General features: G+C 42.4%; 1 protein-coding gene across 3 annotated transcripts in view; it reads right to left on the minus strand.

Moving 5' to 3' along the window:
• Positions 1 to 14,453, minus strand: part of Afg1l (AFG1 like ATPase) — a 234,491-nt gene that overhangs the window by 10,554 nt on the left and 209,484 nt on the right. For all 3 annotated transcript variants that reach the window (XM_045155614.1, XM_045155617.1, XM_045155615.1), the window contains one exon: positions 272 to 412. In XM_045155614.1, the coding sequence (XP_045011549.1) occupies positions 272 to 412 (141 nt within the window). The remainder of the gene's footprint in view (positions 1 to 271; positions 413 to 14,453) is intronic.

The following is a 14,453-nucleotide window of genomic DNA, read 5'->3' on the forward strand; positions in this document are numbered from 1 at the left end:
CATGTGGGTACTGGGGAAGCAAACCCAGATAATTTGGCATTGAAGGTTAGTGCCTTAACTGCTGAGCTATCTCTTCATCTCTGTTTGTTTTTTTTTGAGATAGGGTTTCGCTCTAGCCCAGGCTGACCTGGAATTCACTATCTAGTCTCAGGGTGGCCTTGAACACATGGTGATACTCCCACCTCTGCCTCCAAAATGCTGAGATTAAAGGTGTGTTCCATTATACCCAGTTCAAAATACTTAGTTTTAAGAAAATGTAATATATCCTTACCTTGAAATCATAAAAATTATCAATGAGAGTTATGAATCTTCGAGCTTGAGTCCGCTTTGCCAGGGAAAACTGAGGAATGTTTCGTAAAAATACTGTATCAAAATTCTTTGATAGTTCCAAATAGTCACTAGCTCCAAGTGGCTATAAGTAAAACAACATAAGGGAAACAAAGTTAGCTAAGTGTGGCATTGGATACTTATAATCCTAGCACTTGGGAGGTGGGGACAAAAGGAATACAAGTTCAAAGCCAGCTTTGGCTTCACAGTGAGGTTGAGGCCAGCCAGGGCTCAACCTTTCTCATAAGTAAGGAAATAAATAAAATCAGGGCCGATTGCCTTTATTTTTTAAAATATTTTTAATTTATTATTAGAGAGAAAGAGGGGGAGAGAGAGAGAGAAGTGTGCATCAAGGGCTCTAGCCACTGCGAACAAACTCCAGATGCACGCGCCACCTTGTACATTTGGTTTATGTGGGCTCTGGGGAATCAAACCTGGGTCCTTAGGCTTCGCAGGCAAGTGTCTTAATTGCTAAAACCATCTCTCCAGACCCACTGATTGGCTTTAGATTCATTTAGTTTGGAAAGTTATGTCACAGCAGATTTAGGTGGTAATTTAGGGAAGAATCTGTTTTCTCTTTTCATCTTTGAAATACACATTATTCTTTTAAATAAAACAAACAGAAAAAACAGTGGGCACAAAAGAAGAGTGTAATGAGACTAAAGATTTTTATCCATAGTGTCAGCTAGTACTTCTTAGGGCACTTTCTGAAATCCATATTTCATGCTTTTAAAAACTTTTATTGTTTGATAGAGAGGCAGATAAAGGGAGGGAGGGAGGGAGGGAGGGAGAGAGAGAGAGAAAAAAAAATGAGAATGGGCACACCAGGGCCTTCAGCCACTACAAATGAATTCCTGATGCATGCACCATCTTGTGCATCTGGCTTTACATGGGTTCTGGGGAATAGAACTTGGGTCCTTAGGTTTTACAGGGAAGTGCCTTAACTGCTGAGCCATCTTTCCAGCACCTGTGTGTCATATTTTTCTTTATGATATAAAACCCTTCCCATGGCTCATCTCTACACTGTCACTATTGCTCAATGCAGCAATTTCACAATAGCATATGGAATACTTTGTCACATTTTTAAATGAATACTATGCTTCAGAACTCAGGCATACTGGTACACATCTATACTCCTACTACTGGGGAGGCTGAGGCAGGAGGATACCAAGTATGAGGCTAGCCTAGGATACAGGGCATGATTTGGTCTCAAAAAGAACAAGACTATGCCTTAGGGCTGGAGAGATGGCTCAGCAGTTCAAGGACCATGCTTACAAAGCCTGATGGCCTGGGTTCAATTCCCCAGTACCCACATACATGTGCACAAAGTGGTGCATGCATCTGGAGTTTGTTTGAGTGGAAAGAGGCCCTGGTGCCCATTCATTTATATTTTCTTTCTTACTCCTTGCAAATAAATTAAAAAAAATTAGAACAACTTAGTATAAAATGCATCTGAAATTATTTTTAGGTTAATTTGATGTATAATTATTTGTATGTGTGTATAGTATATGCTTATGTATGTACATAGGCATGTATGTGGTATATGTTTATGTGTGCAGATATTTGTGCAGATGTGCAAAGGGCAGAGAAGGTCATTAGATGTTCTCTTTTATCACTGTTCAGTCTTATTTCCTTGAGACAGTCTCTTATCGAACATTGAAGTTCGCCGTCCATACTCCATCCCCCACCCCCACTAGACTGGCTGACCAGCAAGCCCCAGAGATCTGTCTCCCTCCCCCCAGTGCTGGGGTTACAGGTATAAGTGGCCATTCATAGCTTTTTATGGGGGTGCTGGGGATCCAGACTCAGGTCTTCATGCTTGGATTGCAAGCATTCTTACCTGCTGAGCCATCTCCCCAGCCCCTGATTTATAATTATTAAAGAGTATGGGCTGGAGAGATGGCTTACCAGTTAAGCACTTGCCTGTGAAGCCTAAGGACTCTGGTTCAAGGCTCGATTCCCCAGATCCCACATTAGCCAGATGCACAAGGCATCTGGAGTTTGTTTGCAGTGGCTGGAGGCCCTGGCACGCCCATTCTCTCTCTCTCTCTCTCTCTCTCTCTCTCTCTCTCTCTCTCTCTCTCTGTGCCTCTTTCTCTGTCTGTCACTCTCAAATAAATAAATAAAAATGAACAAAAAAATTAAAAAAGAGTAATATAGTAAGCATTGCCAACTTCTTTTTTAATATATTTTTGTCTATTTTCATTTATTTATTTGAGAGCAACAGGCATAGAGAGAAAGAGGCAGATAGAGAGAGAATGGGCGTGCCAGGGCCTCCAGCCACTGCAAACCAACCCTAGACGCATGCGCCCCCTTGTGCATCTGGCTAATGTGCTAATGGCTAACATGGGCCCTGGGGAATTGAGCCTTGAACCGGGGTCCTTAGGCTTCATAGGCAAGCGCTTAACTGCTACGCCATCTCTCCAGCCCAGCATTGCCAACTTCTATAGGAACTACCACAGGGCTTAGAGATGTAGAATGAGACCTCCAGGAGACCAAAGAGCAGCGTGCTTTCTCCTGATACAAGGTACATGACGGTTGCATTTAGCTCCTCATTGCTGGCACAAAGCACCCAACCCAAGACAGCTTGTAGGAGGAAAGGGTTTATTTTGGCTTAAAAACTCGAGTGGAAACTCCATGATGGGAATTCATCCCTACTCCATAGAACAGAGGCTGGACATCACCCCCTGGCCGACATGAGGTGGGCAACAGCAGCAGGAGAGTGTGTCAAACACTAACTGGGGGAAGCTGCCTCTAACACCGTAAGCCTGTGCACAGCGACACACCTCCAACAGAGTTTCAATTTTAAAACTGCCACCAGGCTACGGACCTAGCATTCGGAAGCCATAAATGGGGACACCTGAATCAAACCACCGCAATGACTCAAGGTTCGCAAATTATTCAGAAGCCTGCCACCTACAGGTGGGACTGTAAGTTTAACTCAGAAACTCACGAACTCATGGAAACACCTTCAAATACATCCTTTGAGGTCAGGAACATCTGCAAGACGTGTCACCCCCGTGTACTTTAAGTTGTGTTTGGATGAATAAACTCTGAGAGCAGAAAACCAGAAGCAAGTCAGGAGGGGAGGGAGACAGGAGGATCATTGGGGCTTGCTGGTCAGCCAGTCTAGCTGGGGGTGGAGGGATGGAGTATGGACGGCGAACTTCAATGTTCAGCAACAGAGTGTAGACATGCCCAGAGTCTGAATGGGTTCAGATGCTATGCCAAGGTCTCTGAAGTTGTCTAGGACACAGGTAGCTCAAGTCTCTTTAATTTCTGTAAAAATCCATCAGTATTTCTCCATATCAGAATAGGCCTCTCACGCCGAGCATGGTGGTGCACACCTTTAATCCCAGCACTTAGGAGGCACAGGTAGGACGATCACCATGAGTTCAAGGCCACCCTGAGACTACATAGTGAATTCCAGGTCAGCCTGGGCCACAGTGAGACCCTACCTCGAAAAACAAAAAAAAAAAAAAAAAAAAAAGGCCTCTACTTGGGGGTCTTTGCCAGATAACAACTTCTTTCAAAGGGGTAAGTGGGGGGGAGGGAGGGCATTACCATGGGGTATAATAGAAAAGAAATGATGATATGGGGCGGGGGAGATGGCTCAACAGTGAAGGACCTCATCTACAAAGCCTAAAGACCTAGGATTAATGCCGGGCGTGGTGGCGCACGCCTTTAATCCCAGCACTCGGGAGGCAGAGGTAGGAGGATTGCCGTGAGTTCAAGGCCACCCTGAGACTACATAGTAAATTCCAGGTCAGCCTGAACCAGAGTGAGACCCTACCTCGAAAAACCAAAAAAAAAAAAAGACCTAGGATTAACTCTCCAATACCCATGTAAATGTATATGCATCTGGAGTTCATTTGCAGTGGCTGGAGGCCCTGGTGCACCCATTCTCTCTCGTTCTGCTTGCAAATAAATAATAATTTTTTAAAAAGACATGAAGATATGGCCATGTTCCTGAGAAAATTGGGGAGGGGTGAGGAGGAGAGTCAGTCTCACTCCCGCATCCATTCTTATAAACCTACACTGATCCTCAGAACTGGTCGCGATCAGTTACCGTGGGACAGGAAGGCTCTCAGGGAGGTGTGCAGAAGACAAAGCAATCCAGAGTTAAGTTCTAGGAAGGAGTTCCTGGGAGAAAGAGCAGTTCTGGGAAAGATGCAGCAATCACAGGAGCACAAAACCAGCAGGTAAGAGCACAGTGGATGACCAGACTCCTCTGGAATGTGCTACCAGTGTCCTCCTTCCCTCCCTATCCAGGTAACAAATGGCTGTTAGAAAGAGGCCTTTGCTTCCTGTTGTCCTTTCCTGAATGGAGGGCTTCCACCTCCAGACCTTGTATCTGACCTTGGCTCAGCCAAGTCCCTCACTCCAGCTATGGAGGGATGTGTGGCATCGAGTGGGCGTTTCTGGCTTGACCCTGACTGTCTGCCAAGGCTCCTTCCTTCAAGCCTGAGCAGACCAGGAGCAAACGCTAACAAAGAAGCTAGGAACAAGGGCATTTGACTGCTCGGTTTGATCCTGCCTTCTGCTGCTTATTAACTGGGCGCTTTGGGCAAATTATATGACCTTTCTGTTTCTTAGCTTTCTCACTGATAAAATGGGACTTCATTCCCACCGCTCAGAATTGTGAAGATTAAGTGACACAACACAGGAGCGTTTAGCACAGTGGCTCAAGAATACTTTAGCACCTCGGCCATTTGTGTTGTTATTTTTGAGACAGAGTGTATGAAGCCCAAGTTAGCCTGAAACCATCTAGCCCAAGCTGGCCTTGAACTCACACTAATCCTCCTGCCTCAGCCCTCCACAGTGCTGGGATTATAGGCATGTGATACCAGGCCTGCCTTGGCTACCTTTTTTTTTAAAAAAAAAATATTTTATTTTTATTTGAGAGATAGAGAGGGGAAGAGGCAGGAAGAGAGAAAGAGAGAGAATGGGTGTGCCAGGCATTCTGCCACTGCAAACGAACTCTGGATGCATGGGCCACCTTGTGCATCTGGCTTATGTGGGTCCTGGGGAATCACACCTGGGTCCTTTGGCTTTGTAGGCGAGTGCCTTAATTGCTAAGCCATCCCTCCAGCCCTGGGTACCTTTATTCTTACCATTTAGTGCTCTAGTGATCTGGCTCTGGACAAATGAGTAGAGAAATGTCACTCTCAAAGGGACTCAGCTAATTTTGTTCTGCCACTGACTGCACCCCAAGCCCTAGGTCAGCTTTATGCATTTATGTGACCCTCAGGTCCCAGCAGGCCCTGAGAAGACTGCAATGGGAACAGTGCTCAGAAAGGAGAGCGCATGCATGTGACTTTCATGCTTGGAAGGTACACTACTTTTTAGAAATTTTATATCAATTAGAATTGTCTCATCTTTTGTAAATCAGAAAGTATATGTAAAAAAATGTAAAACCTCATGTTTGGTGTGTAGTTATGTATAATTAAGCCCTCTCTTTATGCATAGATGTGATTCCTATCAGTATAAATACATGCCCAAGGAAAATCATTATCAGAAGTGCACTGAAGTGCCTAGGGCAACTGAAAATCAGAATTGTGCCCACTCAGCTATTTTACAAATTATACACCTTTGCAGTAGGTTCTGCATTTGCCATTCTATTAGCAAAAAAAAAAAAAAAACCCTCTTTCTCATATCAGAAAAATAATTACAAGCTTGTTCACATAAAGAAAAATAAAGCTTAATATAGTCTCTATCTCCTTTAAAAACAAGTCACTGGGGAAACATGAAGTTGTTTAATGCAGATAGTTTGGGATGATGAAAGGGCTCCAGGGGAGAATGATGGTGATGGTGGCACAACAATGTACATGAATTAAATTCTACTGAACTGACTCAAATGAATAAAATGGTAAATTGAATGTTGCATACTATTTTACCATATTCAAAATAATATTCATTAAGATAAGAAGCATAGTTGGGGAGATGGCTCGCTCAGAAAAGCACTTGCCCCATAAACATGAAGGCCTCAGTTCAGTCTCTAGAACCTGTGTACAGAGAAACCAGGCATGGGGATGCATGCTTGTAATCCCAGGGCTGGAGAGGCAGACAGGCTGACAGGTGGATCTCTGGTGATCATGGGCTAGCCAGTCTAGACTATGTGTCAAGCTCCAGGCCAATGAGAGACCTTGTCTCAAAAAAGGTAGACAGTGGGGCTGGAGAGATAGCTTAGTGGGTAAGCACTTGCCTGTGAAACCTAGGGACCCCAGTTTGAGGCTCAACTCCTCAGGATCCACGTAAAGCAGACACACAAGGTGGCGCATGCATCTGGAGTTCGTTTGCAGTGGCTAGAGGCCCCAGCATGCCCATTCTCTCTCTTTCTCTCTGCCTCTTTCTCGCTCTGTCTGTCACTCTCAAATAAATAAATAAACATAAAAGGTAGACTGTTCCTGAAAATGACACCCCAAGCTATTCTCCAGCCTCCACACACACAAACATGTACACATACACAAAATGACTAAAATAAGAACTTACTGATTATCAAGGAGATCCCAAGTCATAGAGACAGCCAGCTTCCCCATGAAGGATGAACCTCCAAACCAGACTCAGTTTATGGGAAGAATAGGATTTATTCGAAGTTTGCAGATCTAGAGGAAGTTCCATAATGGCTAAAAAGAGAAAACCCACCACCAAAAGCAAGAGCAAAAAATGGCAGGGACCCCAGACAGAACTCAAGCACTCTAGATTCCTTACACTGGAATTCAGATCCGGTCCCCCTCCCCAGTAACACCTTGGGGGTGGACAACAGGATCCACCCACAGTGACACCTCCTCAGCCAGGTGGCTAGAGACCCTGGGGGGACATTCATTCAAACTACCACAGATAGCAAAATTACTTTTGCTTTAAAAACATTACAAGAAGAATGAAATATATTAATGAAGGAAGCTTGTCTAAATGGAAATAAGGTCTTGTAAGAGCAAGACTAGAGGTCCTGGAAGATGGTAGGTGACACAAGGAGGGTACGACAGGGTCTCTAGGGAAGAAACTGGGGAAAGCTGGTGACAGCTATCAGAAGAGGTGGGTGGTGGCACGAAATCTGGAGTTTCTACAGAACAACACCACCAACAACAAAAAGGCTACAGAGCATGCACAAACACAGGGAGATTGAACAACACATTCTTGAATGATGAATAGCCATCAAATAAATCAAAAGGAAATCAAGAAAGTCCTAGAATCAAATGAAAATGAAAACAAAATTGGGCATGGTGGCACATGCCTTTAATACCAGCACTTGGGAGATAGAGGTAGGAGGATCCCTATGAGTTTGAGGCTAGCCTGAGACTACAGAGTGAATTCCAGGTTAGCATGGGCTACAGCAAGACTCTATCTCAAAAAATCAAAAACAGGGGCTGGAGAGATTGCTTAGTGGTTAAGGCTTTCGCCTACTAATCCCAAGGACCCAGGTTTGATTCCCCAGGACCCAAGTAAGCCAGATGCACAAGGTGGTGCATGTGTCTGGAGTTTGTTTTCAGTGGCTAAGGCCCTGGTGTGCCCATACTCACTCACTCTCTCTCAAATAAAAAACAAACAAATAAAAAAACCAAAAAACAGAAAGTGGGACTAGAGTGATGCTTCAGTGGTTAAGGTGTTTGTCTGTAAGGTCTAATGACCTAGAGTTCAATTCCCCACATGAGTACCCACATGAGCCAGATGCACAAAGTGGCCCATACATCTGGAATTTGTTTGCAGCGGAAGAGGCCCTAGTATGCCCATGCTCACTTCCTCTCTCTCCCTCTCCCTGTCTGTATCTCCATGCCTGCAAATGAATAAATAAAAGAAAATGAAAACAAAACATACCAAAACCTATGGGATACAATGCAAGTATTCTTTTGTTGTTGCTTTTTTTTTTTTTTTTTTTGAGGTAGGGTTTCACTCTGGTCCGGGCTGACCTGGAATTCACTATGCAATCTCAGGATGGCCTCAAACTCACTGCGATCCTCCTACCTCTGCTTCCCGAGTGCTGGGATTAAAGGTGTGTGCCACCACACCCGGCTCAATGAAAATATCCTTAAAGGGAAGTTTATAGCTACAAGTGCCTACAGGAAAAGACAAGAGATCTCAAATAAATAAGTTAGCAATGTACCTTACAGCCTCAGAAAAGCAAGAGCAAGCTAAACCCCAAATCAGTAGATAAAAATGAATAATTAAGATTAAGGTAGAAATTGGTGAAATGGAACTGAAAAATTATTCTAAAAAATCAAGGAAAATGAAGAGTTGGTTCTTTAAAAAGATAACCAAGATTGACAAGCCCATAGAAAAAGCAAGAGAGAGAAGATCCAAATTAGTAAATTTAGAAACAAAAGTGGATACCAATGAAATTTTGAAAATTATCAGGATATACTTTAAAAACTTATATTTCACTAAGTTAGAAAATCTAAAAGAAATGGATGAGGCTTTAGATGCACATGACAACCAAAATTAAACTAGGATGATAAAGCAAAGTAGCAGATCTACAATAAGCAATATGACTGAAGCAGTAATTAAAATAAAAATCTCCCAACCACAAAAAATAGTTTCAAAAAACAGTCCAGCAGTAAATCATAGATTAACTGCTTAATTCTACTGGAACTTCAAAGAAAAACTAACACCAATGCTTTTCAAACTATTCTACAAAATAGGAAAGGAAGGAATGCTACAAAGCCAGTATAACCCTACTACCAAAAGCAGGTAAAGATAACATAAGAACAAAAAAGACAATTATAGAGCAATCTCCCCAGGGAAAAAGTTTCATGAGACAGACAACCTCATCATGATTAAAGAGGAAGAAAGAGAGGTACTTTAAAAAAATTTATTAATAGTGACTATAAAAACTTAGAAGCAAACTACTTATTAACTCACCACTGAGAGGTGAACATGATCATTTTTCATTTATGAAAAATTTCAAATATCTTTTAAAAAAATTAGGGGAAGTTTTATTATAGAGCAAAAGTATACATTCAAGAGGGAATATGAGTTTCTCAAAGAGTCACTTTATAAGCTTTTATTGATGGTTTTTAATACTAAATTTTGGGATGTGCTACAAGGTGACACAGACTATTTTTAAAATCTATATTTTGATTTGGTAGGAGTTGATTTTTCTCTGTGTTGGTCTTGTACCAATAACTGTGGGCTAACTCCATAATGCACAACCCATTTACATCAACAAGGAGGGTCCATTGGGAGGGGGTAGATCATGGATGAGCCTAAACAATGGTACCAAACTGCCTGTATTTGCTGAAAAGAAAACTAATAAATTAAATTTTTTTAAAAAAATCTATATTTTTTTCTATGTTTAACATTTTCAATCATTTATTTATGTATATTTTGATCTTATTTTACCCAATTACCTTCTCTTATCCTTTTCCCCTCCCATTGACATCCTTCTTCCCCACTATGGTAGTTTGAATGGATGGTCCCCAATATATCAGCATTTTATTAAAGTTTGTAATTTAGACCTGCAGCTACCTGGCTAGAGGATGTGTCACTGTGGGTGGATCCTAGGATCCAGCCTTAAGGTGTGGGGGTGGATTGGAATTCCACTCTAAAGACAGGCAAAATACAGGAGCTTTGCCTGGAGTTCCAGAAGTGCGCTTGCTTGCTTGTGGTGGCTTGGGGCTTCTCTCTTTCTGCTTGGTCCTGTGACAAGGGGGGCAACTTCCTCTGCCATTATGGAACTTCCCCTGGATCTGTAAGCTTCAATAAATATACCCTCCTCCATGTGCCTGATTTGGAAGTTCATCCCAGTGACTTGAGGCTGTCTACTACAGAATTGATACCAGGAGTGGGGTGTGGATGAGATGAATCTGATCATGTGGCTTTTGGTCTTTTGGAACTTTGGTTTTGGGGGAATGGACATGGACTTTGTACTTACAACTGAAGATGCCTTCTGGAGCAATATGCCATATATAAGTTTTATGGACTATTCTGATGAGAATTTGAAAATGCTAAATACAGAGAAAATTACATTTGGAAGTTTGTCTTATGAACTTTCTAAGGGGAAGGAAAGACTGCAGAAGACATTTTTAGAGCTGGGCTACTGTCCCAATGGCTGGCTGCATTCTGCTGCCCAGGTTCAGAAAGTTTGATCGAGGTTAAATTTGTAATGGACTAATGCACTTGGCTAAAGATATGGGACTGAGAGATTTAAGATTTAAGTTGAAAAAAACTCAAACAAGTTTAAAATTACTGACACATAGACTGTTTGTTGAAGCTGCTATTGTCAAACACATTAACATACAAACTCTTTTGGAAAAGAGTTGAATGGAGAAGGAACCTGCTGTTCAAAGTTACGTTTTATTTCTTCCCTGAATTAAGACTATGGCTGTGTCTTGCACACCTGGTATTGGTTTTGAAAGCATAAATGTGATGACCCTGATAGGCTGGTTAAAGCCACTGGAAAATTTACCGTGTTTTGCATGGGAACCCGAAGATGTTTTGGGTACACCAGGACTATGCAAGGACTACCATAGAGGCTGTTGGCCTGGGATGGAGGTTTTCCCAGCTGAAGGGGCGAAATTTAAAAATTCCAGAGACTTCTTACTGGTCATTGGTTATGATATCAGACTTGAACTACAGATGTTTGCTTGATGATTATTGAGTTTGCATTGTTCTAGTCTCTCCTTATTACACCTTCTAACACTTAAATTGTTTACTCTGCACCTTTACATTAAAAGTATGTAACTTGTTTTGATTTTATAGGACTCACAGCTAAGAGAAACTATCTTAAGTCTCAGATAAGACTTAGAACTTTAAAAATATCTTCAATTGATAGACTATGGGGACCTTTAAAATTGGACTAAATACAATTTACAATGAGATAGTAACAAATCTGTTGGGGGCCAGGGGCAGAATGTGGATGGCCCCCAATATATTCAGGATTTTACTAAAGTTTGTAATTTAGATCTGCAGCCACCTCTAAAGATACACAAACTGTGGGACTCTGCCTGAAGTTCCAGAAGTGTGCTTGCTTGCTTGTTGTGGTTTGGGGCTTCCTTCTCTCTGCTTGGTCCTTTAAAAAGGGGGCCAAAGTGCCATTGGGACACTTCTCCTGGATCTTCAAGCTTTAATACATATCACTTCCTCCATAAAAAAGAGTGAAAGAAATCAAATGACAAATGCAGGCAAGGATATGGACAAAAGAGAGCCCTTATGCACTGGTAATGGGATTATAACCTAGTCCAGCCACCATGGAAATCAGAATGGAAGTTTCTCAACAGACTAGAAATACATATAACCCAGTTATTCTACTTCAAAACATTTACCCCAAAGACTCCAAATCAACATTTCACAGAGATACATGCACATCAATGTATATTGCAGCACTGTTCATAGTAGCTAAGCTATAGCTAGATGTTCAACATCAGAGGAATAGATAAAGAAAATGTGGTATGTCTAAACAAGGGAGTTTTAAATGTATGTATGAATGTTCAAATGTGTGCACTGTGTCTATGTCCATGTGAGGCTAGAGGACAATCTCAAGTGTCATTTCTCAGGACTTCTATCTACTTAAAAAAATTTATTTTCTTTATTTGAGAGAGAGAAATAGGGAGGGTTACAGAGAGAGAGAAAGGCACACCAAGGCCCCCAGCTCCTGCAAACGAACTCCAGATACATGCACCACCATGTACATCTGGCTTACATGGGACCTGGAGAAGCAAACCTGGACTCTTTGGCTTTGAAGGCAATTGCTTTAACCACTAAACCATTTCTTCTGTCCTCCTCCCCTTTTTGAGGCAGGCTGCTTATTTGTCTGCAACTGCCCTAATTAGACTAGACTGACTAGTAAGTGAACACCATGGATCTTCTTGCCTCTGCCTCACCAGCACAGGGATTATAAGCATGTGCCACCATGCCTAGCATTTTACATAGCTCTGGGGATTGGAGTCAGGTCCTCAAGCCCCAAGGCAAACACCTTACCCACTAGGCTGTCTATCTCCTAGCCACATAATGGGTGTGGTTTAATCACAGCACTAGGGAGGCAGAGGTAGAGGATAGCTGTGAGTTGAGGCCAGCCTGAGACTACAGAGTGAGTGCCAAGTTGTCCTGAGCTAGAGTAAGACCCTGCCTCAACACCACCCCCTGCCCCCAGAAAAGGGATGCAACAACATTAAGCAAATTAAACTAATCTCAGAAAGCCAACTATGTGCTTTCTCGCATTGTGGTTACTAGGTTTTACATAGATACATAAAATCATGTATGTACATATGACATCAAAGTAGAAACAAAACTATCTGGTGGGGGCAGGTGCTGGGGAGATGCTCTGCAGGTAAGAGAACTTACTGAGCAAGCGTGGCTGATGTCCATCTCTATCAGCCATTTAAAAAAATTGGGAAATGGTCACACATAACTATGACCCCAGGGCTGGGGGGAGGCATGTGTGAAGATAGAAAAATCACTGAGACTGACTGGTCAGCCAGTCTAGCCAAGAAATGGGGAGCTCTAGGCTCAGTGAGAGACTTTGTCTCAGGGAAAATAAGGCAGAAGAGCAATATAGAGAACACCTAATTTCCTCTGACCTCTGCATGCATTACACAAGGCATCTGCACACACACACTCTCTCTCTCTCTCTGCATACATTACCCAGAGCATATGCATTTGCACACACACACACACACACACACTCTCTGCATACATTACACAGAGCATATGCATCTGCACACACACACACACACACACTCTCTCTCTCTGCATACATTACACAGAGCATATGCATCTGCACACACATACACACACACACTCTGCATGCATTACACAGAGCATATGCATATGCATCTGCACACACACACACACACACACACACACACACTCTGCATGCATTACACAGAGCATATGCATCTGCACACACATACACACACACACACTCTGCATGCATTACACAGAGCATATGCATCTGCACACACATACACACACACACACTCTGCATGCATTACACAGAGCATATGCATCTGCACACACACACACACACACTCTGCATGCATTACACAGGCCATATGCATCTGCACACAAACACATACACTCTGCATACATTACACAGAGCATATGCATCTGCACGCACACACACACACACACACACACACACTCTCTCTCTCTCTCTGCATACATTACACAGAGCATATGCATCTGCACACACATACACACACACACACTCTGCATGCATTACACAGAGCATATGCATCTGCACACACACACACACACACACACACACACTCTGCATGCATTACACAGGTCATATGCATCTGCACACACACACACACACACACACACACTCTGCATGCATTACACAGGCCATATGCATCTACACACACACATATATACACACACACACACACCCTCTGCATACATTACATAGGGCATTTGCATCTGTACACATACACACACACACACATATATACACACTCTGCATGCAGTACACAGGCCATATGCATCTGCACACACACACACACACACACACACACACACACACACACCCTATGCATGCATTGGGCAGGGCATATGCATCTGCATACACACACATGCACACAAAACTGTCTAGGGGAACAAAAGGGAATAGTGGGAGGAGGCCATGGAGAATGAATATATACAATGGGCTTTTTTAAAAATTAAAAAGATTAAGATTAACACGTAAAGTGGAGCTTTTTACTGGTAAATATTTTCTCATACTAGCTTTGCTGTTAAAGTATCCAAGAAATAAACAAGAATTTAGGATTGAATTTAGTAAGATTACACAGACTCTTATTAATCTGAAATGCTGTTTTCTTTCTTTTTTAATATTTACTTTTTGCAAGCAGATAGACAGAGAGAGAGAGAGAGAGACAGAAGGGGTAATGGGCTTGCCTGAGCCTCCTGCCACTGGAGGTAATGGGGAACTGAACCAAGGTTGTCAAGCTTTGCAAGACCTTTGCCTTTACCTGCTGGGCCATCTCTCCAGTCCATGAAATGTTATTTCAATTATTAAATTAGTTATGTTTGGGTGAAAATACAGCAGAGGGCGTGAAGTTGTTGTCTCTGTCACCTGTACTCTTGTGACATTGAGGAAAGCTCTCTGAACTTTAGTTTCCTTTGCTATAAAGGGGATCCAAACAGGGTTGCCCATTTCTTGACTGCAGTCAATCTTACAACAGTAGCTATGT

Source organism: Jaculus jaculus, chromosome 7 (assembly GCF_020740685.1).
Source record: "Jaculus jaculus isolate mJacJac1 chromosome 7, mJacJac1.mat.Y.cur, whole genome shotgun sequence".
Lineage (NCBI taxonomy): Eukaryota > Metazoa > Chordata > Mammalia > Rodentia > Dipodidae > Jaculus > Jaculus jaculus.